The 23,514-nt window shown below is 40.8% G+C and overlaps 12 protein-coding genes across 12 annotated transcripts; 7 read left to right on the top strand and 5 right to left on the bottom strand.

The window, feature by feature from the left end:
* The first annotated feature begins 103 nt into the window (after positions 1–103).
* BBOV_II003910 (putative integral membrane protein) lies at positions 104–5,916 on the top strand. The gene has a single exon (XM_001609864.2). It carries the CDS (start codon positions 284–286, stop codon positions 5,744–5,746), a length of 5,463 nt encoding a protein of 1,820 aa, XP_001609914.1. The 5' UTR covers positions 104–283; the 3' UTR covers positions 5,747–5,916.
* Positions 5,917–6,673: 757 nt separating this feature from the next.
* Positions 6,674–8,368, top strand: BBOV_II003900 (putative 26S proteasome AAA-ATPase subunit RPT4a). The gene is made up of 4 exons (XM_001609863.2): positions 6,674–6,815; positions 6,977–7,096; positions 7,134–7,604; positions 7,817–8,368. The coding sequence occupies exons 1-4, from the start codon at positions 6,704–6,706 to the stop codon at positions 8,326–8,328; spliced, it is 1,215 nt and encodes a 404-aa protein (XP_001609913.1). The 5' UTR covers positions 6,674–6,703; the 3' UTR covers positions 8,329–8,368.
* A 410-nt stretch (positions 8,369–8,778) lies between these two features.
* On the top strand, positions 8,779–10,005 carry BBOV_II003890 (putative U5 small nuclear ribonucleoprotein 40 kDa protein). The gene is made up of 5 exons (XM_001609862.2): positions 8,779–9,181; positions 9,217–9,431; positions 9,467–9,552; positions 9,586–9,691; positions 9,726–10,005. Exons 1-5 carry the CDS (start codon positions 8,869–8,871, stop codon positions 9,951–9,953), a joined length of 948 nt encoding a protein of 315 aa, XP_001609912.1. The 5' UTR covers positions 8,779–8,868; the 3' UTR covers positions 9,954–10,005.
* Positions 10,006–10,064: 59 nt separating this feature from the next.
* BBOV_II003880 (uncharacterized protein) lies at positions 10,065–11,911 on the bottom strand (the record flags this gene model as incomplete). Its single annotated transcript, XM_001609861.2, has 5 exons — positions 10,065–11,045; positions 11,082–11,184; positions 11,220–11,510; positions 11,545–11,784; positions 11,819–11,911. The coding sequence occupies 5 exons, from the start codon at positions 11,909–11,911 to the stop codon at positions 10,084–10,086; spliced, it is 1,689 nt and encodes a 562-aa protein (XP_001609911.1). The 3' UTR covers positions 10,065–10,083.
* A 125-nt stretch (positions 11,912–12,036) lies between these two features.
* On the top strand, positions 12,037–13,121 carry BBOV_II003870 (Zinc finger C-x8-C-x5-C-x3-H type (and similar) family protein). The gene has a single exon (XM_001609860.2). It carries the CDS (start codon positions 12,056–12,058, stop codon positions 13,031–13,033), a length of 978 nt encoding a protein of 325 aa, XP_001609910.1. The 5' UTR covers positions 12,037–12,055; the 3' UTR covers positions 13,034–13,121.
* A 354-nt stretch (positions 13,122–13,475) lies between these two features.
* On the top strand, positions 13,476–15,433 carry BBOV_II003860 (XPG I-region nuclease family protein). Its single transcript, XM_051767452.1, has 3 exons — positions 13,476–13,726; positions 13,763–13,967; positions 14,177–15,433. Exons 1-3 carry the CDS (start codon positions 13,706–13,708, stop codon positions 15,418–15,420), a joined length of 1,470 nt encoding a protein of 489 aa, XP_051623160.1. The 5' UTR covers positions 13,476–13,705; the 3' UTR covers positions 15,421–15,433.
* A 123-nt stretch (positions 15,434–15,556) lies between these two features.
* Positions 15,557–16,844, bottom strand: BBOV_II003850 (uncharacterized protein). Its single transcript, XM_001609858.2, has one exon. It carries the CDS (start codon positions 16,786–16,788, stop codon positions 15,658–15,660), a length of 1,131 nt encoding a protein of 376 aa, XP_001609908.1. The 5' UTR covers positions 16,789–16,844; the 3' UTR covers positions 15,557–15,657.
* Positions 16,845–17,038: 194 nt separating this feature from the next.
* BBOV_II003840 (uncharacterized protein) lies at positions 17,039–18,379 on the bottom strand. Its single transcript, XM_001609857.2, has one exon. It carries the CDS (start codon positions 18,334–18,336, stop codon positions 17,116–17,118), a length of 1,221 nt encoding a protein of 406 aa, XP_001609907.1. The 5' UTR covers positions 18,337–18,379; the 3' UTR covers positions 17,039–17,115.
* A 15-nt stretch (positions 18,380–18,394) lies between these two features.
* Positions 18,395–19,272, bottom strand: BBOV_II003830 (RWD domain containing protein). The gene is made up of 5 exons (XM_001609856.2): positions 19,033–19,272; positions 18,888–18,997; positions 18,725–18,850; positions 18,523–18,682; positions 18,395–18,486 (listed from the first exon to the last, which is right to left on the bottom strand). The coding sequence occupies exons 1-5, from the start codon at positions 19,241–19,243 to the stop codon at positions 18,416–18,418; spliced, it is 678 nt and encodes a 225-aa protein (XP_001609906.1). The 5' UTR covers positions 19,244–19,272; the 3' UTR covers positions 18,395–18,415.
* A 121-nt stretch (positions 19,273–19,393) lies between these two features.
* On the top strand, positions 19,394–20,731 carry BBOV_II003820 (sf-assemblin/beta giardin family protein). Its single transcript, XM_001609855.2, has 4 exons — positions 19,394–19,677; positions 19,714–19,997; positions 20,111–20,314; positions 20,379–20,731. Exons 1-4 carry the CDS (start codon positions 19,473–19,475, stop codon positions 20,721–20,723), a joined length of 1,038 nt encoding a protein of 345 aa, XP_001609905.1. The 5' UTR covers positions 19,394–19,472; the 3' UTR covers positions 20,724–20,731.
* A 2-nt stretch (positions 20,732–20,733) lies between these two features.
* BBOV_II003810 (WD domain G-beta repeat family protein) lies at positions 20,734–22,150 on the top strand. Its single transcript, XM_051767389.1, has 5 exons — positions 20,734–20,807; positions 21,098–21,214; positions 21,249–21,383; positions 21,419–21,671; positions 21,707–22,150. The coding sequence occupies exons 1-5, from the start codon at positions 20,765–20,767 to the stop codon at positions 22,116–22,118; spliced, it is 960 nt and encodes a 319-aa protein (XP_051623159.1). The 5' UTR covers positions 20,734–20,764; the 3' UTR covers positions 22,119–22,150.
* On the bottom strand, positions 21,608–23,135 carry BBOV_II003800 (Nucleosome assembly protein (NAP) family protein). Its single transcript, XM_001609853.2, has one exon. The coding sequence runs from the start codon at positions 22,992–22,994 to the stop codon at positions 22,137–22,139; it is 858 nt and encodes a 285-aa protein (XP_001609903.1). The 5' UTR covers positions 22,995–23,135; the 3' UTR covers positions 21,608–22,136.
* Positions 23,136–23,514: the final 379 nt, after the last annotated feature.

The raw sequence follows: 23,514 nt of genomic DNA, 5'->3' as shown, positions 1-23,514 counted from the left end.
AGGACACATTTTATAGTATCTGCCGTGTCGCATTCGATTAAAAAATCAATACACCATGAATCGACGGATCCACATGAAATATAACGTATTAAGCAATTAATTTAGTTGACCTTATGTTGGAAATTGCAATTCATTATAATTGATGCCATACTTAAGTATATTAGCTACGATGATGTAGATCCTGTTGTCACGGTAGCCTTTTCAATATCTCGCTTCTGATAATCGATTAATGGCAGTAAAACTATGTAGACTAGCCTTTCACAAAAGTTGAACTAAAATAACAATGATTTTACTATTATGGTTGAGATTAGGTATGGTATTATCGGAACTTACTGGAGATAATCACACGTCATCAGTTAATGACACGAAACAGGATGATGGAGCTAAATTAAGTAATGGTCTATTTCACATATTTCGAAATCCACGAGGTGTAAATTTCGCCTTCCGTACCAATTATAGATGTGATATTTATCCCCCGGATTACCGTAATGCTGAAAACATAACACTCCTATGCGGTCACCGAAAGTTAAAAGATGGTGACCCGTTAAAGGTTTCATTTTCATGTGATGTCGTCACGTTATGGAAGAACCCTGGAAAGTGGCACTGTTCAGTATACGTTAATCCACTGAAAACACAAGTTGAAGCTTTAAACTTACAAGTTGGACAACCTGAAACTATATCAATCACGTTGCATCAGTCTGAAGGTGGAGAGGATATTGTTGTTACACAACGATCAGTGACTATAAGGTTTTTCATCAAACATACGAATATAAATAGCGATTTGTATTACCATTTGCTAACATTCTGGAACTATATCACAGGCTTCAAGAATGACTATAAGCACAATCCAAGCTCACTTGAAAAATTGATTAAAGGAGTATATTCAAACAACGAATCCACTACTGTGACAAACATTATAGATGAAAAAATTGATTGCTTATTAAGTCAACATAGTGCGCGAATTTGTGATCTTGAAGTAGTAGGTAACGGTCGTTTGAATGTACCTTTTGACCCAGATAAAGCTCTAGTATCATTGGATATCAGTGATAATGCCAATGAAATGCCAGGTAGCATGACTGACCTAAAGTTAGTCATCAATAATAGTGCTGTTCAGGATGGTACTATAAGACAAATATCAATATATGTTGACGGAATACGATATGGCCTTTTACCACAAACTGTAGATATTGGGAGATTGATGAAGAGGTCGGAAAGTACAAATGAATATGCACCTATTATATTAAGAACCCATAATGAAGAGTCAGGTTATGAAAGTTTTGTAGTTGTCCAATTTACCAAACGTGCTCCGCGAAGTAAAAATCTTTTGATCGTATCAACAGAGCCTGGTGATGCTGAGTTCAGCAAGATAGAGGAGGTGGATTCATTTGGGTATATAAACAATCTGAATATAACAAAAGGCACATTGCGCACTATCATACGTAGAGGCATGATAAAAGAAACTCGCTTTACCTTGAGAGCAGTTCAAGCTCCAATCATATTTATAGATATCGTAGACCCAAGTGTAGAAGTTACCATTGACGGCATGATTGTTAAAACTACGTGCTATAAGTTTATACTCCTAAAGAACAACTCTAAGATAGACATTAAAGGCAGCAGGTTCAAAAAGTCCATTTGGCTGGAATATAGAAGCAATAGTGTATATACGTTTGTTGATGAGATTATAAGATGCCTATATATATGCATCCACATTATATTGGATGGCTGTCTTTATTTTATTGATTCTCTTACCTCCTATAAGTTATTCGCATTGCCATTGGACCATCAATCTGAACATATAATAAGCGACGCTATAATTCGTAAGTTATCTTTATGCAGTAAAGATTTAGAGACTACAAGACGACTGGCAATATCGATGTTGCTAGACCTATTGGTATTATGCGCAACTTTTTTACTTGGGCTATTATACATTCTACCTAGATACTGCCTTCTGAAATTTCGTAGATATTTACAAAAACGAACTGCAATTATGGCTTTCCTATGTAATGTGATATCTGCGTTAATCTTGATTGAGTATATAGGGGCATTCAACAACGAAGAGAAGCACGTTCACATTCTAGGTAACTTAGTGCCTTTTGTTTATTTTAGGTACATATCCTTGGTTTGCGCCCTAGTGGCCTCTATCACAGCTATTCGAATGTCATGGAGGATATTAAGGATTTTAGTTCATAGTGGTGATCATAGGTACACTTCTTCGTTTTCATGTAAGCTTGGTGAAATGGACCCAGGTGACAAGGGGTACCATTCATTTATAGAGTATGGAAAAATCTATAAAATGAATTTTACTAAAAGATACTTTACAAACTACAATAACGCAATAGATGATGGTGCGGTTGAAGTTGAAATAGAGAAAATTGTTTCAATCCTATCAGATGGATGTTATGGTAACACCAACATCACCTTTAGATTATGTAGAACGGATTTACGTGGATTCGATGACAATCTGTTCTTAAGTTATGTATCTTTAAGGAATCTTGAACTTATTTCTCTAATGAAACGAAAGATAATTGTGCGGTGTACCACTAATAGCATTGACACCAGTTTACGAAAGTGTGATGGGCTGCTTCTAGGTCTATATATAGGGACAACATTTTGTGATCTTTTAATAGCCAGTTTGCTGATGATTGCAAAAGCCTGGACACATTCACTCCTGCCAGTAACACTTCTCCTAATGGTAATCAAGTTTATCACAATCCTATTTGCAACGCTCGCTCGTTACAGCAAGCTCACAACGGGACATTTACAAATTACTAAACAAAGACCAGATTCTTTCTTTTCTTTGTGTCGAAAGGATATCTTACTTTTGGGGTTAGTTGAAAAATGCTGTCGTACGCTTGCCTTGATTGCCTATATGATCGCTTACAAGATCGATGCCAGATCTTCCCGGACATACATAAGCAGTATATTAAAGTTTTGGTTATTTAGTGCCACTCTTAATGCAATGTTTCCAGTACCACATGTTCGACAAAGTCTCGACTTCTTAAAATCCATTGGCGGAAAACTCCATCTAACATGGCTATATGTCAAAAGCATATACAATTTTTTGCGATTTCGTTGGTTTAAAGATAGCATGAGGTTTATTAAATGGTGTATGCCCGAAAGGCTGCGTATGTATTTCGTCACTTTCAAGTTGAATTGTGGAAAACGAACCCCCCGATGCATGGATATTACAGTACTCCAATTTTATATATTGGACCGATTTGGTAACTTACTTGCTTTACAATCGCCTTTAAAAGTTTGCAAAACGTTATTTATTTACCCATCGGTGAATATTTGGCTGCGCGATTTGTTACCATCTTATTATACCCCCTATGCTTATCAACATTTGGATAGATCTAGCAACACAGTCAAGGATATCAAGAGTAATAGATCGCCAAATAGAAATGAAGAAGGCTGTAACTCTTTGAATTTATTGGGTCATGGACATCGACGGGATGATATTGAATCGCACTGTGGTAAGAAAGTGCTGAACTATGATGACCAATGGCTTAATTATAATCCAGCCCTGAGCGATAGCAGCGATAGTTCTATTACGGACCCAAATGAGAACGACGTTACAGTCTTTGCGGTTAAAGCAACGAAACTGGCAGTGGACGAACGGTTGTTTGGTATTGTGGAATGGCGAACGCCAATGGGATGGGAAACCAAAGGGTACCATTACATCTTAACCAAGAACGTAGCGGTTCCATATATAAAAACAAAACCATTATATCTAAAGGTTGGATCATTGAGGCTAGTCCCTTCTGCTGGAATGCCCAAGGTGTTAACAAATGTTGTATACGACATCCAAAAAGAAATACTTACCATAGTGACTCCTATGATAAACTTAAAAGAATTATACACAGTGACTTGTTTTGTTGACGGGAAGTGTGATAATGAATTCACCACAATTATTTGCCACGCTACTTGTAAGGCCGTGGGAGAGTTGATATTTCACTATGATGAGTATATCGACGAAACCACAATATCAAGGTTGATAGCTACTGGAACTAATGATCAATCCAAGGTTTACTGCAGTGATATTACATTGACCCATGACGGGCATATTCGCTATGCCACTCTAAAACACCCAGAGTTCATACCTAATGAAGAATATACCATAACTTATCAAGTAGCTCAATATGCATCAGGGCTCTATTTTGTCTACAATGGACCCGCAGATAATGTGTTCAGAGAAATTCGTATACCAATAGCAGTGAAAGATGATGGCTACTACGAATTTGTTATATCTGACAAATCAGGTTTATCGCATAGAATAAAGCCTGTTAATATCACACTAAAAGATACGTATAGCTTTGGTATGAAATCATGCATAGTCAACGTCTTCCCAAAGATCGATATTAACTACCCTGGGATAGGGAAGGCCTTGCTCACTGGAAACGCATTTTACTACCAGAGCACCAATGACCACAAAGGAAATGGGAGCCAAGCATTAAATTATCAATGTACGCTCAAAACGAAAAACAGCCAGTATATACTTGGTGATAACATGAGTTTCTTGGTACCCATCACAGTAATATCTAAAGTCGCATCCTTTGATGGAGAAGAACGATTTCGTGTTATACCACATTATAACATTCTTGCATATGATATACTACATCGTATAACCGAATTGAAAGTTGCGCTAGGATTCCTTGAATCATATTTCATTGCATCAAAAAAGACAAATTACGACGATTCAAATGCTGAAGACGACATCGATGCTATTGAAGGTTCTTATAGTAAAATGTCTTACTTATCGCCTAATATTCTCTTGGATGGCTTTTACGGTGAGAGCGACGCCGTTCCTCAATCGACATTTGAGCAAGTTATGGGTGCGCTATTCAGTGAAGAAACGCTCCAAGAGTTCAATAAACACCTTAAAAGTTACCAACAAAATAAAACATTATTTTTTGCATCGATACAGCTGGTAATGAAGTTCTGCATCGACCAGTTGACTGAAGCATCGGAAATCCTATTAAGACAGGACGATCTGACCCGGGATGAATCACTTAGGTTAGAAATGCAAAAGTTCGACATGTTGATTGGGCAGGGAATGATGTTTGAAGATGCCATAGATTCTCTGAATAACATCGACCAATTCAATTATTTTGTACAATTCCCCTTTATTCTGAAATCGAGTGACATTTACCCTCGTGTTAACATTGGTCAAGCAGTGGACACCATGATTGCAGAGGTCACTGCATCTTATAACGCTCCATCAGCAATGCTATTTGACCACAAATGTTTCATAAAAGAGGCTATAACGGACCAAATGCTATCGTATATGCCTGATATATCTAAAGGGATATGCCATATAGTCATTCCCAATATAGAAGACACTCATCTGAGCATAAACAATGAATTTGGATTCATAAAAACTGCATACACAAATTCAGAATCAACCGCAAATCCAATTTGGATTCCTTGCTTTATAACGTTCAATAACGGTACTTTGAGTTTAACTCCATCAGATAGGGTAATGGCGCACCAGTATAGCGACAAGACAATCGAGATTTTAGTAACATCGGTAGCTTATTCAATATCGCATGATACAATTGAAGTTCTAGGTGGCATAAAAGTTCTTGACGAACAAATCCAGACAGTTATACGCGTAGTAGAAGATTCGTATGTAGACGCAGGGTTGATGCCAGATCATTCGATTATTGAAGACGGATCACTTACGCTGAGGTCCCACGTGCATCTGTTGGACATCTGGAATGCTATATCGCAAGCTTATCCCGAATAGATCCGTGCATTAGGGAATATATTAATCGCAGATAAAAAATATGACCATTGTTATTACGTGTCACATGGAAGTTTTATAAAGGTTGCCTATTCATACCACAATATGTTCATTTCAACATTATGCAAAGACTGGCATGCTCTATGCTAATTATTCTTAGATAAGTTTTCGTAAACGGGAATTATGTTTAATATTTTAGCACACTTTGACGAACAAAAATATATCCAGTGGCATTTTAGAGTAAAATATTGCCTAACTCTAACTGAAGAACATCAATACCCCTGGAAGGTAGGGACCGACCCTCTCTTCGGACTAGCTATATGTCACAATACCAAAAAAGAGCGCCACGCAAACTACGTTATTAAATATGCACAGACATTGCTTGGTTGTTAAGGTAGAACTTCATTTGCACGGGGTCCTAGAGGGTTGGAATATAATTTGTCAGGAATCCGAAATTAAGAAGTACCACTGCAAGAATTTAACTTAGTTGTGAAATTAATATACAACCAGGACTGCATAACACGTTTCGAGAAAACTATGATGGACAAATTATCACACCCTTAGAACAAATTATGCTAATTAATGATACATTGCAATAACGTAAACGCGATATACCACTATGCTAGACCCTATAGTTGATATCCTATCAACCTTATTCACGCGTTGATACTACAAAGTTCAACTTGAGAACCGTTAATCCTAAAATACCAGAAACCATTCACGGTGGATACACAGGACCCGTTACTGTCAACAAGATATATACATAACTGATGATTCATAACCAGAAAATATCATTATTTATTAACTTGTATCACGTAACAAACTGATAATTATAAATACTAGATGGGCACAGAAGCATTATGGTAGGTGGGTATATTAAATGTGTAGTGTCGGTGGCCACATTTTTGCAAAAGCCGTGGGATATAAATACCCGCTTACCAGTACACACTATTTAAAACAATGGCGACAGAGTCTACCAATCCGGAGCCAGAGGGAGAGGATCGCGAGGTTATACGCCAGTATGTCAAAAAGGTTCGGGAACATCGCGAAATAGACACTCGCTTAAAAAAGTGTAAGTCACAATCTAAACATGGAGTAAATGAATAGCATATTGAATCTAACTCCATAGCTTCATTAACGCAAACAACACCATTATGAGCTAGATATCAACTCTCTAGGCATTGTTATGCATATGTGTACTGTTATATAGTTCAAATCTCATACTTCCTTCAGTACGTGCTGATATAAAGACGTTATCAGTTAAAGATGACCAGACGGAAGACGACCTTAAGGCCTTGCAAAGCATCGGGCAGATTGTCGGCCATGTGCTACGTCCCATAGACAATGGAAAGCGTATGTTTACTTTAACAATAGAATACATGCTCCGCAGTTATCGTAAAGGCATCAAGTGGGCCACGATATGTGGTCTTTTGTAAAACAAAAATAGACCCGTCGACCTTGGTATCTGGTACTCGTGTAGCGTTAGACATGACTACATTGACCATTATGAGGAAGTTACCCAGAGAGGTCAACCCCGTGGTGTTTAACATGCTTACTGATACGCAACGTCCGAATGAGGAAAACAAGCCGTTGAGTTACAGCAGCATCGGAGGTCTCGACAGGCAGATTCGCGAAATGCGTGAGTCAATCGAGTTACCGTTACGCAATCCATATCTTTTCAAACGTGTTGGTGTCAAGCCACCTAAGGGTGTTTTACTTTATGGCCCACCAGGAACGGGCAAAACCTTGATGGCTAAGGCTTTGGCCTCTTCCATGGATTGCCACTTCCTGAAGGTTGTAGCTTCTGCTGTGGTGGACAAGTACATCGGAGAATCTGCCAGAATAATCAGGGAAATGTTTGGTAAGTTATCTAGGTATCATACACCGAATTGAGATATATATTTCGTGTGCTATTTTGCACTATCTCACGGAAGTAGTGCTGGTATATATGAAGTGACACCACTTATGAGTTAGCGCATTTTCCACCTAAATGCAACACCAAATTGCAATATGACGCCCATGTGATAAGCTCTATTTAAACCTTGAATTCATTGGGAGATTAACATTTTATAGGTTACGCAAAGGACCATCAGCCATGTATCATATTTATGGATGAAATTGATGCCATTGGAGGTAAGCGCTTTTCACAAGGAACGTCGGCTGATCGTGAAATCCAACGCACATTGATGGAGTTACTAACCCATCTAGATGGTTTCGACGAGTTAGGGCAGGTTAAGATAATCATGGCAACAAATCGACCGGATGTTTTGGATCCCGCTCTTATGCGCCCTGGACGCATCGACAGAAAAATTGAGATACCTTTACCCAATGAATCATCACGTGTGGACATACTGAAGATCCATAGTAGCAAGTTGAACAAGAAGGGTGATATAGACTATGTAGCAATATGCCGTTTATGCGATGGATTTAATGGCGCAGACATGCGCAACGTATGTACGGAAGCTGGTATTTTCGCCATACGTGCTATGAGAGACTACGTAGTTGAAGAAGACTTCTTCAAGGCTGCTCGTAAGCTGACCGAGACAAAGAAGCTTGAGGGTACGCTAACCTATGAAAAGGTATAAAATGCAATTTTGGAAACGTTAAACTAAATATATTTGTTACATTTTTACTATCCTAGCCCACGTTTCGTATACTTCCACGTGAGCTTCTTTTCGTCGAAACAACTGGATAGATAAAGGTAATATTCCACGAAAATCGTATTGATATAATGACAAGCAACAATATAGATACTCAATCTTTGACTACATTGACACATTCCAGGAACTATGTATGTAACAATGGTGTAACACACTTGATTCGCAGTATTCGTTACACAAGTGCCTCGTAGTTGCTGTTACACATATATACGGCATTTGGTTAATGATTAGTATTAATTCTTATATTCCACATATCGTATGGTAGACAAAATTCATTCTTTTGCCGGATTATGATAGTATTGACTTTTGGCGTCCTTGTGTTAATTGGGAACTTAACCTAGAATCTCTATGTAATTCGGATATTTAAAACATTACATTGTATAGTGAACCATATTATAAGGAATCTGACGTCTTTGTGATGGTATATCGCACAGTGGTGGTTTATTCAACATTCTTTTGATTACTATGGGCGACGTCGTAGAAAAACGAACATCTAGCTTGAAAAGCCCGGTATTATTACTTACAGGGCATGAAGGCGAGGTGTATTGTATAGAGTTTTCTGCTGATGGTCAGCTCTTGGCCTCTGGCAGTAAGGATAAGAACATCCTCCTATTTGAGGTCTACGGCGATTGTCGCAATATAGGCGTTCTAAGTGGCCACAAGAATGCAATTCTTGAATTACACTGGAATGCCAATGGTGACCTTTTATATTGTTGCTCCGCTGACCAAACTGCATCGCTATGGGATGTTGAATATCAGAAGCGCTCACATAAATATGGTAAGTGTGACTAAATATAGACTTATAGAGCACAGTGGGTCATACTGGGATCGTTAACAGCTGTTACCCCGGTAGAGGCGTTGTCGGAGGTCTGCTGGTAACAGGAGCAGACGACGGCACCGTGAAGCTTTGGGACCACCGTAGCAAACGTCCTATAAAATCTATTGAAAATGATTTCCAAATACTGTCCGTTTGCTGTGAAAAGTCTGGTGAACGTATTTTCTACGGTAGCCTGGACAACACAATAAGGGTAATTTAAAATTTTGATCACTTTATGATTTGTAGGCCTACGACGTACGGAATGATAAGGAAGTTTTCAAGTTGGAGGGATGCACGGATTCCGTTACTAGTGTCGATTTGAATCACGATGGGTATGTTATTTAATATACTTTGACATTGTGCAGAACCTTACTTTTGTCAAACTCTATGGACTCGCGTTTAGTGGTTTGGGACGTTCAGCCATATTGCACTGAAAGCAGTCGTGTTAAGACAGCTTTGTTTGGGCCAACCGTAAGTTAACATTGTTATTGTTCAGTATATATAGCACTCGGTTGAAAAAAACCTTATTCGTGCCCGTTGGGGTAAGGATTCCATTATTGCCAGTGGCTCTGCTGACAATATGGTATACATATTGGACACCAATGACAACAAGGTTCTGTACCAGTTACCCGGACACCTGGGCTCCGTTAACGAGGTCGTACTTCATCCAAATGAGCCTATAGTGGCCTCTGCATCATCGGACAAGTGCATTTATATGGGCGAGCTACTTTAATCACAGCTGCCCATTATTCGTATCACAAACATCGCACGGAACCACTACAGCGTGAATATGACGTATAGATTTATATAGAATCATTAGGGCGTTGCGTGTCATAAGCCATCTGACTTGTTCTACATATAGCCTATGGGACCGTGGCAGAGTCTTGTTTCACTGGTTGGCACATACTTTTTAACCGCTTTTTAATTGCATCAATAACATCGTCGCGTTTATTTTTAGTGGTATCATTATTGTCAGCTGATGCCAATTGTGTTGGTTGATGGCTTGGCTCTTCTGTATTCCTAGTTGGATAGCCCATTTCAATATACTTTTGGAGTTCCTCAGTGTACAATGCATATTCTGTGTTAACATCGGGGTCAGATGATGGAGATAATAGATCCCGGATACGGATTATTATACTGTCGGCAAAACGACTGTGGCCAATTGCACTTCTTAATTGTTGAACGAAGATTAGCATTATCCGCAGTGCCTTCTGGTGACTGGAGCAACCCCTTGCTATATGCTGGTTAATGAGTCCTAAAGCAGCATTAGCAAGTTTTGGACTTTCCCAGTGCTTCCTGTTGATGGTCGCAAGTCTTATAATCAAAGCCTCTACAGTATGTCCTGCTACCGGCCCATCCAATTCCGTTAATATCCCTAACAACGCTGCAGCATTGCTAAGATCATCACGGTCTATATCCACATTAACTTGTTTTACGATATCTTCAAGTTGTGTTGACATTAAAATGTAAAAATCCAGGCAACATGCAGACATAGTGTGCAGAGTATTCTGGATGTGATTCCCATGGGCTATGACTAGATCCAAGGGATGCTGGAACAAGCTGCTGAATATCTGTTGTATGCTTTTGACGTTGACCAAAATCAAATCCGGGCCCAACCAAGATACAACCCTTGATAATAAAGCCAATGACTGTTTCACGGTATTTTCATCCAATGCTGGTAGCTGTTTAAATATGGTGTCGAACATATCCCACAGTGGCACTAAATCAAGTACAAGGTCGGAGCGAGAGCGCTTGCATACATTGAATGTGGCCTCTATAAGTTGCAAGATCCTTCCAAATCTGGATACGGTACCAAGTTGAATTTCTGCATTCTACATTACACAGTTTATGCAAGCATTACCTTTGGTTATGAGCTTTACATGGTCCAAAATGAATTCTGGTAAAACCTTGGGCTCTCGCTTCATCACCTTTTGAATGTTGTTTAAAATAAGAGTCGTAGCTTCCTGTATCCATATGGAACATTGTCATATTGACTCACCGCGCTGATACTATCGTTCTCTGATCTCTGTAGCGTGCGCAACTGGTTTATATAAACCGTATCCGCATCATTATTGCTATCAAATGACCGTGTGGAGCACATCCAGGTCATAATGACTAATATCAACCTCTCAGCATGCTCAGTGTTGGTAGTCTGCAACACGAAATTGAAACTACGGTGTGCTATCCTCTTGTGACACTTTACAACAGCAGCTACATTTGGCGATAAAATCATGGACAATGATTCAGACAATGTATTCCACAAGTTTGAAGCAATAGTAGATGCAGTACCCTAAATATAATCGTAATACATTGGGTTAGCATACCTCTATTCTCTCCAAGGTATCCAACATTGTTGTAATAACGCCCTCAAAGAAAGGAGATGCATGTTCAGATATGGATTCGCCTTTTTGTAACCGAATCATTTCAGATTTAATGATGAACGATGTGACCTGGAGCCATTTTTGAGCAACGAAGATGTCATCTCCCTTGATAGATTCTAGCATTTCATCATACTCCGTGCCTAAAAACACGAAAGACGGAATTTCCAATCCATTTCGAGCTTCCTATAACTATATACTCCCTGTTAATGCCTCTTACCGCTTTAATGGACTCAAGTTTATTGTTCAGTGTGTTGTTGAGTTTTGCGATATTAGGGGCTTCGGAGACAGCCCGCATTAAAAATTGCGCCATGGCTACACATATAAGCCGTTAATGGCTATCTAGGCAGCTTTGATGTACATTTCCGTTATGGAATCTCAATATAGTACTGGTACCGTGGGCACAAATTAGATGTTCCCCAGTGGAATATTCCTTACACATTATGTTCTAATTAAAATGGTACATCCTTATTATAGTAATATACCCTATGTACCCACGGGGAAGCCAGTGCCAGCTTACTTTGGACAGGGTCCTCCAGGGTTCTACACCCCTGTTGCACAGTATCCTTATCCGTATAATGGCTCGGCAGTTCCACCATGCCCTCCTGTTTATGCACAAGCAGGGGGATTTTATCCACCTAAGAACAGAAGTTATACAAGAGGGAATAGAAAACCACCTCCACCGTATATTTCATCCGAAAGTAGACATGGAAGTAACCGGAACAACGACATTCATGGGAATCTAGAGGAGAAACATAGTTGCGAGCCTTGTTGTATGTATTTCAGGACTTCGGCGGAACTCTCTGAACATATTGATGACACCCACGTGGACTGCGATCTGGAAGGTTGTGACTACTCTGCACCTATTGAGCTAATGTCTGTTCATGCCCTCAAACACGTGAAGAACCACAAGGGCGAGTACGTACTGGAATCAGCAGAAGAAATTCGCAAATGGGTTGCCAACCGTCGTAATCGCCATCCTTTAAACCGTAATCGCGACATTTCTGCAACTGAGGAGTCCACTCTAGAGCGTTTGTTGCGTGATGCACACCGAAAGGTTAAAACCGACCGACCTCAAAAAAGTGTTTTATACCCAGTGATATCAAAGGTGAAACCTCGTCCAAGTGCTCTACTGCAATTAAGTGACCCAATTAAGTATCGCAATTTATTACGCCAGTCTTCAGGACCGTACTCATATAGACCATCGCTGTCCATGAATAGAGCCATATGTCAAAACTACAAGCGTACGCGAACTTGTAAATTTGGAGATCGGTGTCAGTATTCTCACGATACACAGGCATATGGATCACGCGATTTCACTGTAACTAAGCGACCACCAACATTGCTTCACGTGCTGAAGAACGATATTTATAAGGCAGAGAAGCTATTGGTCAGTGCTATAAAAACTATAGTGGAGCAAAACTTCTTTGATTAGTCAAGCTAATCTATAATAAAGAACATGTTAACTCTGTGGTATACATGTTTTTGGTACTTCTACCTTATATGTCAGTGTTTTACCAGAATCATGTAAGTAGACATAAATGTTTTGGTATATTACGTAAACCATGGACACTAAAACGGTGTAAACAATGCTAAAAAGATATCATGTCGCCCTGTTAATAATCTACGTATTGCTATATGCAATATTAATCATTTACATGAAGTTTGTAAGCGCCTCGGACTATGGATAAAGAATATGTTGCCACGTTAGATACCACTACGTTCCACATAATTTCCAATGATAAAAACGAGTAGACATTAGATATATACGTTATTCATTCCGACATCGGGCTTATGCGGCTAAGATTTAATTTCTTCAATTCTGTAATGCAGACCAAATGAAATGATTTACACATTACACATCTAATGGATATACATTTCTTCACGGGTTATTACGTCTATGTGTTGCTTATGAGATTTTGATATTCTTGTTCCTTGTCCATATTCCTTCCATTGTTTTTGGATATTAGATTCATAGATCGTGTCTACGATGTCCTAGGCTGCCGTTGATGCTATGTTATTTACAGCTATTCCACTATCGTTGGAATGTGTTGACTTATGTATTCCCCTTACGGTGTTTATTGCTAGTATATTCTTCTAGGTCACCATGGGTATAGGGAACCTTTTGGTAGGTTGCATTGTTTGGCTTATAATCTCGTCTCAGCAATTTTTACGTCCTATGCAGACTACTGTAAGTCTAGCTAACTATGAAGGCAAGGTTGTTGCGGTGGACGCCATGTGTTGGATCCACCGCGGTATGATTTCCTCTGCTGTTGCCAATGTAACTGGCGAGCCGTGTGATAAGTACATCAAGTTCATCGTTTCAATCCTATCGGTTCTTCTATCACATAAGATAACACCAATCATGGGTACGTTTATGTGATGGTTTCATAGAGGCAAGGGAGCATTAACATAACTACTTGTATGCAGTTATATGTTAATGCTTCGATCTTTTTACACTTATGCACGATGGCCATGAGCACTTATTAGTTAACCATATTTCCTTGTCATACATTAGTACTATGTATATCGCATCTTTTGCGCTATTAACTACTGTAATAGTTCCATATACATTCAGTATTTGATGGCTATGATATGCCAACGAAAGAGACCGAGAACCAGCTGCGTCGAGAACGTCGGGATAAAGCTCGCGAGGAGGCTTTGGCAATGATCGAAAAGAATGGTGGAGCAATCAATACTGAGATTATGCGCAAGTGTATGCAGGCTATCCACATTACCCCCGAAGTTATCGCTCGTGTAATGGAAATATGCCGTGCAATGAATGTACGCATTGTTGTTGCTCCTTACGAGGCTGATGCTCAGGTGTCATATTTGTGCCGTTCAGGCATAGCCTACGCAGCTTTGTCAGAAGATTCTGATTTGCTGGTATATGGCTGTCCTCGTGTATGGTTCAAGCTTGAGCGCGATGGCAAAGCTGATGAATTGACACTAGGATTTAATAAGGACCCAGATGTAAAGTGTAACACCGGTTTACTAAAGGGTCTAAGCCATAGAATGTTTATTGCAATGTGCGTTTTGAGCGGGTCCGATTACGATAATGGATGCCATATCCACGGTATGGGCATTAAGCTGGCCCATAGGTTCATCTTACAATACGAAACTTTACCTGCTGTTATGGCGTTCCTTCAAAGTAGCGACGCATGGTCCAAGAAGTTCCCAGCACATCTAACCATCAAAGAGCTCGAGGCGTACTACATGAGGGTTATGCAAATATTTTTGCACAATATTGTTTACGACGTACGCCATGACACGCTTAGACATATATCGCCAGTATCTGATGGTGCAACCAACATGGAAATAATTAGGGAACTAACTCAACTCATAAGGGAACGAGATGGTAACTTCCGTATGGTCTCCGAGGGTTTGATTAATCCGCGTAACGGCGAGTCAATGTCGTACACAATGACTGACAAGGACCGTGAACTTATAGAAGGTATAGAATTCAGAGATATAGATGCATTATACAGCGCATCTATGCGTGATGCAACTTGTGACGCCTTGATGGAGAAATCATCACCTGATGATACAGACGGCAATTGCACATTACCCGGTAAGTCACCAGCTCGTAAACCCAAGCAGGCCAAGGCCAATAACCCATCACCACCAAATACACCCAAGGCAACACGTAAAACCACAGCGAATAGTAATAAAAGTGGTGGTAAAAAGGCCAAAGGTAAAGAGGATAACAATGAAGAAGTTAGTTCTCTTACCCTATCGCAAAAGCGGAAGTTACGTGATTTAATAGATTCATCCGAACGAGTTGCCTTATCTAGGCCTAAACGCCGTTGTACCTCAACGTGATCGTTTAAAGGGAACAGGGTACCCGTAACTCTCTCGATTAGCTTCTTTATTGCATCGCATTAAACTACTAAACCAGAAGCATTTAAACACTGTGTTAGTACCCAATCGCTTAAACATAATTTATATTAATACGTGTGTTTTCAAAATAATGAATACGACCACATCAACATGTACGTTGTGGTACCACATACGCTTCGCCATTGAGGGTGAGAACGGCCTAGGTCAATATTGTGCCCATTAATCGTAATGCGATGTCGTGCGCTGTGATAATAATGCACGCTTCTGTTCTTTGATACGTCGTTGTATGGCTTCTACGTCTACAGTCCGTGGACGACGAGTAGGTCGTGGCGATTCGATTACCTCCTTATCAATCTCGATAAAATTACGTTTCCCCGTGGTATCCTCAGTGGCTTTGAATAAAGCACGATTACGTATGTTCTTTATATTCTCTAGAATACGCGTCAACGCTCCTTTCGGCTTTTCGTGCTCTTGCACCTCATTCATCTTGAAGTCGTCGTTATTGCCATCTATACTAGATCTGCTTAAGTTTAAGCCATTTCGGTATACTGGGACACTTTGGCCCCTGCTAGAAAACAAGTTATCAGCAAGAGACCGTGGAAATACCCTTTCGCCGTAGTCGGTAACGGGCGGTTCCGATCTGCGCGAACCATATTGGCGGTCTAACCTCCGGGTAATATTCTCGCACTCTGAAAGGCTTCTTTTAATGCGATTTAGTATATCGTCAGTAGCATGGATGTTGATCCTGGATCTGGGTTGTGGACTGGTATGTAAATCCATGGTAGTACCATATCTGCCCATGGCGCTTGTACTGTGCGATGGCATTGTGTAACTGCCATATCGAAGGTCAGGTACAGTAATCCCATTGCTCCTGCTCAACAAGGGACGGCGTGAAAGTGTCGGCGATTTAAAATTAAAGGTGCTATCATTGTTTAGATAATCTGTAGGTAGTCTCGGTGACACTGACCTGTGGGCAAATGCATCTACACGTTTAGGGGTATATGAATATCTCTTCGTATCAACGCTTCTCAAGTAGGCTGGTACATCCAGTCCAACGTTTCTTCCGGGCGAATCCAATAGGCGTGACCTAAATGCAGATATGTCTGGACTCGAGCCATATATTCCTTCCGACGGTTTGTCTAGAAAGCTATTCCAGGGTTGCACGGGTTCTGAATTCATCTTTGCATTATCGTTATACTTGTTCATTGGCGGGAGCCATGAAGTGCCACTATGGTTGAGGCTGTCATTGAAAATAGGCTTCCGTCCATTGCGCGTCCACTTATTAGGGCTTAATACTGGGCTGACGTAAGAGTCCCTTACACCAGTATTTCCATAACCAAATAGCGACATCCCGCGTTTTTCACGTATAGGCGTAAAAGTTCACCCTTATTTCTGTGCCATCAGTGTTTGATTATTAGCTCTGCACACCACATCTTCCGGTATACACCATTAGACATAACTATTCACATGAAATATATTTTAGCTCAAATTCTGTTCTATGTGTTTTGGGATGCGCACGGTTGACTTTTATTGTCATGCTAGACGTGGAATGGCACATTAGAGTCCCGGTATAACTTTCATTCTGACAAAGTACTATATTTTTGAAATATTACCAGCGCGTTTGTTCGTATACTGCTGTATGGATTGTATATATCCCAGTGGACCACACATAACGTATCACAGCCCGAGTCTGGCCTTCAAACTGCTGTAGGTCTCATGGGTTCCACTGAGCGCTTCGCTGGTTACCGATGGCGGTTCGTTGCTCTTCACGTAACGTGAGAACTCCAAACTCAGATCCTTATGTACCTGCATCGATTCATTTATGTCCTGCCTGTCGTACATGCTGAACGCCTCAAGGGGCGTCAGTTTCTTGGGCCTTCTTTTTTGGGACCCTGCAGAGCGGTCACATAGACGATTTGCAATGTAATCGTCCCCGAAACCTAGCTCTCGAAGCAGCTGCCGCTTTTCTGCGTAACTTAAGGTATTGAGATCTACATCCTCTGGTATGATGTGTCTATGTTCCTTTAACAGCTCTTCCACTATCCTTAGCCTACTTTGTTGCGATTCCGCCGACGCACCTTCTGGTGAATGTTGCACAGGGGCGTCGCTCCTCTGGCTGGGGATGCCTTGGCTCCTGTTGAAGTCAAATCCAACACTGTGGCTGCCTTCATTGCCCTTCATAGGACCAATTGTGAAATAGTCATCGACATCACTTGCATCACTGAACAGAGGGTCACCGTTGATCAATCCAGCTTGTGCAGCAAAAGGACTGCCCAAGCCAAATGATCTATCGGGCCTGGTAGGAGATATGAACAGACCGTCAGGACTGTGAAAAGCTGAGATCCCATTATCGCTACCCAAATTAGTCAAAAGGACATCATCTGGCGTCCGCTTGCGAATAGATTGCGTGCCACTGTTGCTAAAGAAGGGTGTATCCGATGTGTCGAGCATCCCATCGGCTGCAGCAGATTTAGCCTTCCATGATAAAATGCGGAAACAGCGCTCCCTGTATTCTCTGGCATCCTTTTGTGCAAGCAAGTAGGATGTCAATCCAACTGCAGAGTAGTCCTTCCCTACCTTCTGTATATACTCTTGCTTGACATCCTCAATATCGATGTCTGGCACCCTTAAATCTCTAAGTGCGTTTTTCGCGTTGGACAGGCTCTCGTCAATGCGTGAATATATGCGATTAGTTGAGTTCACTGAACCGAGGTCACCAGCTTTTAAACTACGAAATGCAGTTTGGTTGGACACATTAGGTCCACTATTTCTATCTATATCACGTCTATGCTCTATTTCTTTTGCGATGGATTTCTGCCTTAGGTCGTTTGCGATATTGCTCCTTACGTCGATCAGTGGTCTGTTGCTTGGCTTGGAGAGAAGTTCAATCCCCGCCATATCCAACAAGATATAGCGCAGATTTTATACCGATTTAATACAATTACCAGCATAATTTAAAGTTGCACCACCTAATACATTACTCCAGTGCCTCTACATCAATGTCATCCTCATAGAGCGCCTCGTTGTTCCAGAACACATTTCCATTTTCTGCAAACTATTGGCCTGAAACAGTGCATAACATACCACCTAAATCTATATTCTCAGGTTTGGCTTCAAATATTTCCTTTCCTGTCATTTGACCCTTGCTCGATGCCGCGTCGATATCACGCCACACACCTTTCTGGATCATCTCTAATCTGAACTTCGCACTCCATTCTTCAAACATTTCCTTAGTTACCCGCTCCTATAAGCCATGTGTGTGCACTTCAGGTAGTGTTTAACGTACCGTTTCGGGGCATAGCTGCTTTATCTGTAACCCGGTGTCTACATTAGCTGATGTGTCATCATCGGCCGTTTGAACACTGTTGGCTTCACTCTGTTCCGATCTTTGAGCGCAAATTGCCAGGTGTTCCTATATGGAGTTACCACATCAATATGCATGGACTAACGTTGACTGCTTCTATAATAGTGTATAGTACCGGCATCCCACGATTTTGCTCTATTACATCTTCTATGATGCCTACTATAGTTTCCATATCCTCATCGCTAACTCTGACAGCTGTTAAGAATTAAATATTTATACAGTGTCCATACCGTCTATAACCTTATATTGCGGAGAATCCTCTCCTGGGTAGCCATCCGGTAACGTAAACTTGATTATCATAGAGCAACTATGTGACTCATCATGCCCTCTTGGGTCACAAGTAATCACAATTTCATTTTCGTTGATAATTTGCAACTCTTCGCCTTCCATAAATATGGCGGAGAGCGCATCTATTTCCATAGCTCTTTCGCTATCGTCCATTTTGTATCGTATATATTACCTAGACAAGCTTTTATCACGTTTGTATTGAACCTTATCATTACAACGGTACGATTCATTGCACTCCCCCCCGCCTATAGCAGGCGACAGGTGTAAGGCCTTACACACCAGTACTAATATGGTCGTCTCTATATTGCACATTTTAGTAAAAATATATTATTAGCATACACATAACTAACATATCTTACATCGTTTGATCACATGTGTAACGATGTCTGATAGCGAGTTGATGATATCCCAGGGCAGCCAGTGCTCAATGTCTGACTCCTCTTTCCTGGGTCTGGGTGAATTATCGGAGCCGCTTAGGACAACAGTAGTCCGCAACACACACACATATTCAATTTTACCACCGGTTTCTTCTGGAGAAACTGGATATGTCTATCGGTCGCCTACACTCCGTCAAACATCTAATGCACGTAAGTTTACGCATTTCCAGTATCAAGTATCCACAGTGACTATTGAGGGGTACTATGCTCAGGAAAGCGATATATTGCGCGATCTGTCGCCCGAAAGGGAGGCTAAAGACCCTCGCTTTCAGGGAACAACAAAATCAAAGCTTTCTATACTGACTGAGAAATTACAAGGGTTTGAACGTCAGATGGAGTTTCACGCTAAGCAGCGTAGGATGCACGAGGAACAGCGATTTCTAAAAATAAGTGAATCTCTATGCAACCTTGATGAATCGATAACCCAGGAGTCCAAGCGACGTTTGGAAACTATCAAGGCACTCCATGGTGTAAGTATATTCTGTATATTTCTATGGAAGCATGTTTCGGTTGCGTAAATATAATTCTACACTGTTTACATCTACATGATTATCACTTCACGCCTTGCTATAATTGGTTGTAGGTATTCGACAGCAAAATAGTATCGGTGCAAACTAATATAGAGAATTTGTTCAACGACAAGTTTGACCGTTTGGAAAGCGTGATGAAGTCACTCACGGAACGTATCGATGCCATTAGCAACCAGAGTGAGGATAACGAAAAGATTTTACAAGACAACCTTGAGAACAACTGTGTTGCATTGGAAAAGAATTTGGCCACCGTACAGGTATGTTGAAATGGCGCGATTGCTTAACTGTTGTATTATACTTCATCCTTTATATACTATACAGAAACTCTTCGAATCTGAGAAACTGGCTCGCCAAGAACGCGAGGAGCATATAATGAAGAGGATGACAGAACTTGAAATGCAAACTGCAAATGCCGTTGGGAAGGAGATGCAGAACGTAGAAAAGCAATACCAGGACTTTAAAACCGAATTGGATGGACTTAAGCGTCAAAGTGAGTCTCGTGAAAAGGAAATCAAGGAGAAGGTACTCAACAAACTAGCTTCCCTGAGCAATGAATTAACTGCCGAGGCCTGTGCCCGTGAAAATGCAGACAACATCATGACCCAGGCCCTACATTGCTATATGAAAGTTATCGCAGACGTTTCAAAGTTGCCATACAGCGAATAAAGCGTCACTCAACATTTATACACGGCGCCAGTGTATCAACAATGCCACGCTTAGAGCTTGTTGGCGAATCTAAGGAACACACAGGTAAGGATCTACTTTGCTCTACGAGGGACATATATTTTACAAAATTGACACATTGTTTCATTTCAAATCGAAGCTTGGTACACATTTCCCTGTCGATGTTTGTATTGCGTAGTTTCGTTGGATCACTGTGCTATTTACGTGGTCTGTATAACAATTTTAAAACGTCGTAATTTTGTAGCATCCGTGTGTTATATATGATGTTCCATTTATATAGACTGGATAGAAGTTATCTGTAGATGCTGTGTTTGACCTTGTCTGCGTATATCGTCGTTGTACACATTTGTGTGTAGGATGTATAAATAGAATCAAGTTTGATTTCTCTGGCTTGTATTGCCTGTCTGCGGGTAACGACAGAAGTGTCCGTCTTTGGAATCCTACACGGCCGTTACACATTAAGCGTTTCTTTGGTAATTCAGTTGAATGTCTCTATATGGCATACAGGTCCACATAATTATCATGTTAACGACGTATGCTTGAGTGGAGACAGCAACCATTTCGTGTCCGCTGGTGCTGAGCATTCCGGATTTTACTGGGATACTATAGAAGGGAAGGTCGTAAGGAAGTTTGACCATGGAGGTACGCAGGCTCTGTTGTTACTATATTCTCTATAGGCGCTGTTACATGTTGCAATTACGTTGCTGATCATACATTGATATGTACCGGTAGTGATGACCGTAATATCCGTTTTTGGGACCTCCGTAGCCGCGGGCCCATATCTACATTAAGTGACGCCAAGGACAGCGTGTCGAGTGTCTGTGAAAGGGATAAGGTCATTATTGCCTCATCTATCGATGGAGCTGTACGCTCATATGATTTGCGTAAAGGTTTGTTGAAGACCGATTACCTCGAGAAGCCAGTCGTCAAGTAGGTTATGAGTGTACCTTGCCATTGCTATCCAGCACTTATGTATCCACGGCTATCGACGACTGCTACGTAGCGTCGATATTGAATAACACAATCGCACTGGTAGAGCGTGGTGATATTTTAACCACATACCAGGGACACACGTGTGAAAGCTATCGCATACACTGCACATTGGATCCATGTGAAGAGTTTGTTTTATGTGGAAGCAGTGATGGTACACTGTGCTGCTGGTCCATATCAGACCCCAAGTCCCTCATTAAGGTCCCGAAAGCACACTCTGGACCCTTGACAACGGTTAGTTTCTCCAACCCATCGCTTCTAAAAAATGGGCGCCTTGTACGTGACTTGGAAAAGGATGTTCGCGATTCTTTGCGCCAACAAGGCAGCTTATTAGTCACAGGAGGGAAGGATGGATACCTACGTGTATGGCGCTTTTACAATAACTAGGTTGATAGTTACATTATATTAAAATAGCCATGAAAATGGGTATCTGCCACCGGGCTCATTCGAGGTTCCACTTTCTTCCTCATCATCGCTTTCTTCAACTGGCTCACCCTTCCTCAGGCTCTCATATATCAACACATACTTCAGAGGGTCACGTGAAATTTTCTCCTTTATAGCCAGTCCCATGTTAATATCATCAACATTATCCTTGAATGGCTGGAAGAAGTCTAACATGCTAACATACGCCGTGGAACTATCATTGTAATCGTCATATTCAAAGTCTGAATCGCATGAAGGAAGTTCCTCAGCAAGCTCTTCTGCAGAACTCTTCCAGTCTATAGGTGTTGCGTACGGTTCGGCACCTTCCTTATCTAATAAAAAGCGACGTTTAAGTGAAGTATTACAGAAAAATGGATTTTCGGCGAATTCCATCTCAATCTCGAATGCATCCGATGCTGCTTCATCAGCTATAATATGGCATCTTATATCACGCAGATACACTAGAATATGCCTATCAAAACTAGATATACGCTTTCGTGTTATTTTGCAACCTAGGAGTGCATACAGCCAAAATCTGGGCCAAGCTATGGTACCATGAGATTGGTATCGTTCATCTACAGGTCGACATGCTCCTGATATTTCCCTTAATGACATTTCACTAAAGCACCGTTCTACATCAGTTAAAGTAGCTTTAAGGGTTGCCTGTAGCGCAGTGGGATCCATAAGCATTTTCCGCCGTTTATCTGCAAGTTCGTTGATAGTATCATTGAACTGCGATACCAGGGTGGTATACTGCCGGTTAAAATCATCAAGGGCTTCATGTTCCTGTCGCTGTATGTCGAGAAGAACCTCTCGAATGTTTTCACAGCTTTTATCCATAGTGTGTGCGATATACAAACGCTCCTCTCATGCGTCCATTGCTGCGTCATGCCCATAGCATTATAGATTCCCGGCTCATCCCGGTCCTCCCTTTTAACATTCGATACTGCAATCGTTGTTACATATTTAATACTGATATTTGGGGTTCGAAAAACTGCACATCGATTAGAATGCAACATTCAGAGATGTGTATGTTCACTTCCAGTTGGGTTATTCGAAGATAGTAGATACACATTATGATGGATCCACTTATACTTTGCGGCATCAGTTTTATGGACTGTTTTGTCTGTATCCATGTATATTAACCGTGAAGTGTGTAACATGGACGTCGATGTCTAATTTTATGAATAGTGACTCTTGAGTAATTGATGAAAAAATCCATAGGCTACATAAAGAAGGTTGTACATTCCCGGTATTAGGAGACAGCCATGTCATTAGTTGTCCTGTTAAACATTAGTTTATTAGCGTTATACTTCTGTCGATCTAGTATGTTTATTGCGTTGACAACTACTTCTCAACG

This window comes from Babesia bovis, chromosome 2 (assembly GCF_000165395.2).
Source record: "Babesia bovis T2Bo chromosome 2, whole genome shotgun sequence".
Lineage (NCBI taxonomy): Eukaryota > Apicomplexa > Aconoidasida > Piroplasmida > Babesiidae > Babesia > Babesia bovis.
The sequence above is the reverse complement of the archived record's forward strand: the minus strand, read 5'-3'. Positions and strand labels throughout refer to the sequence as shown.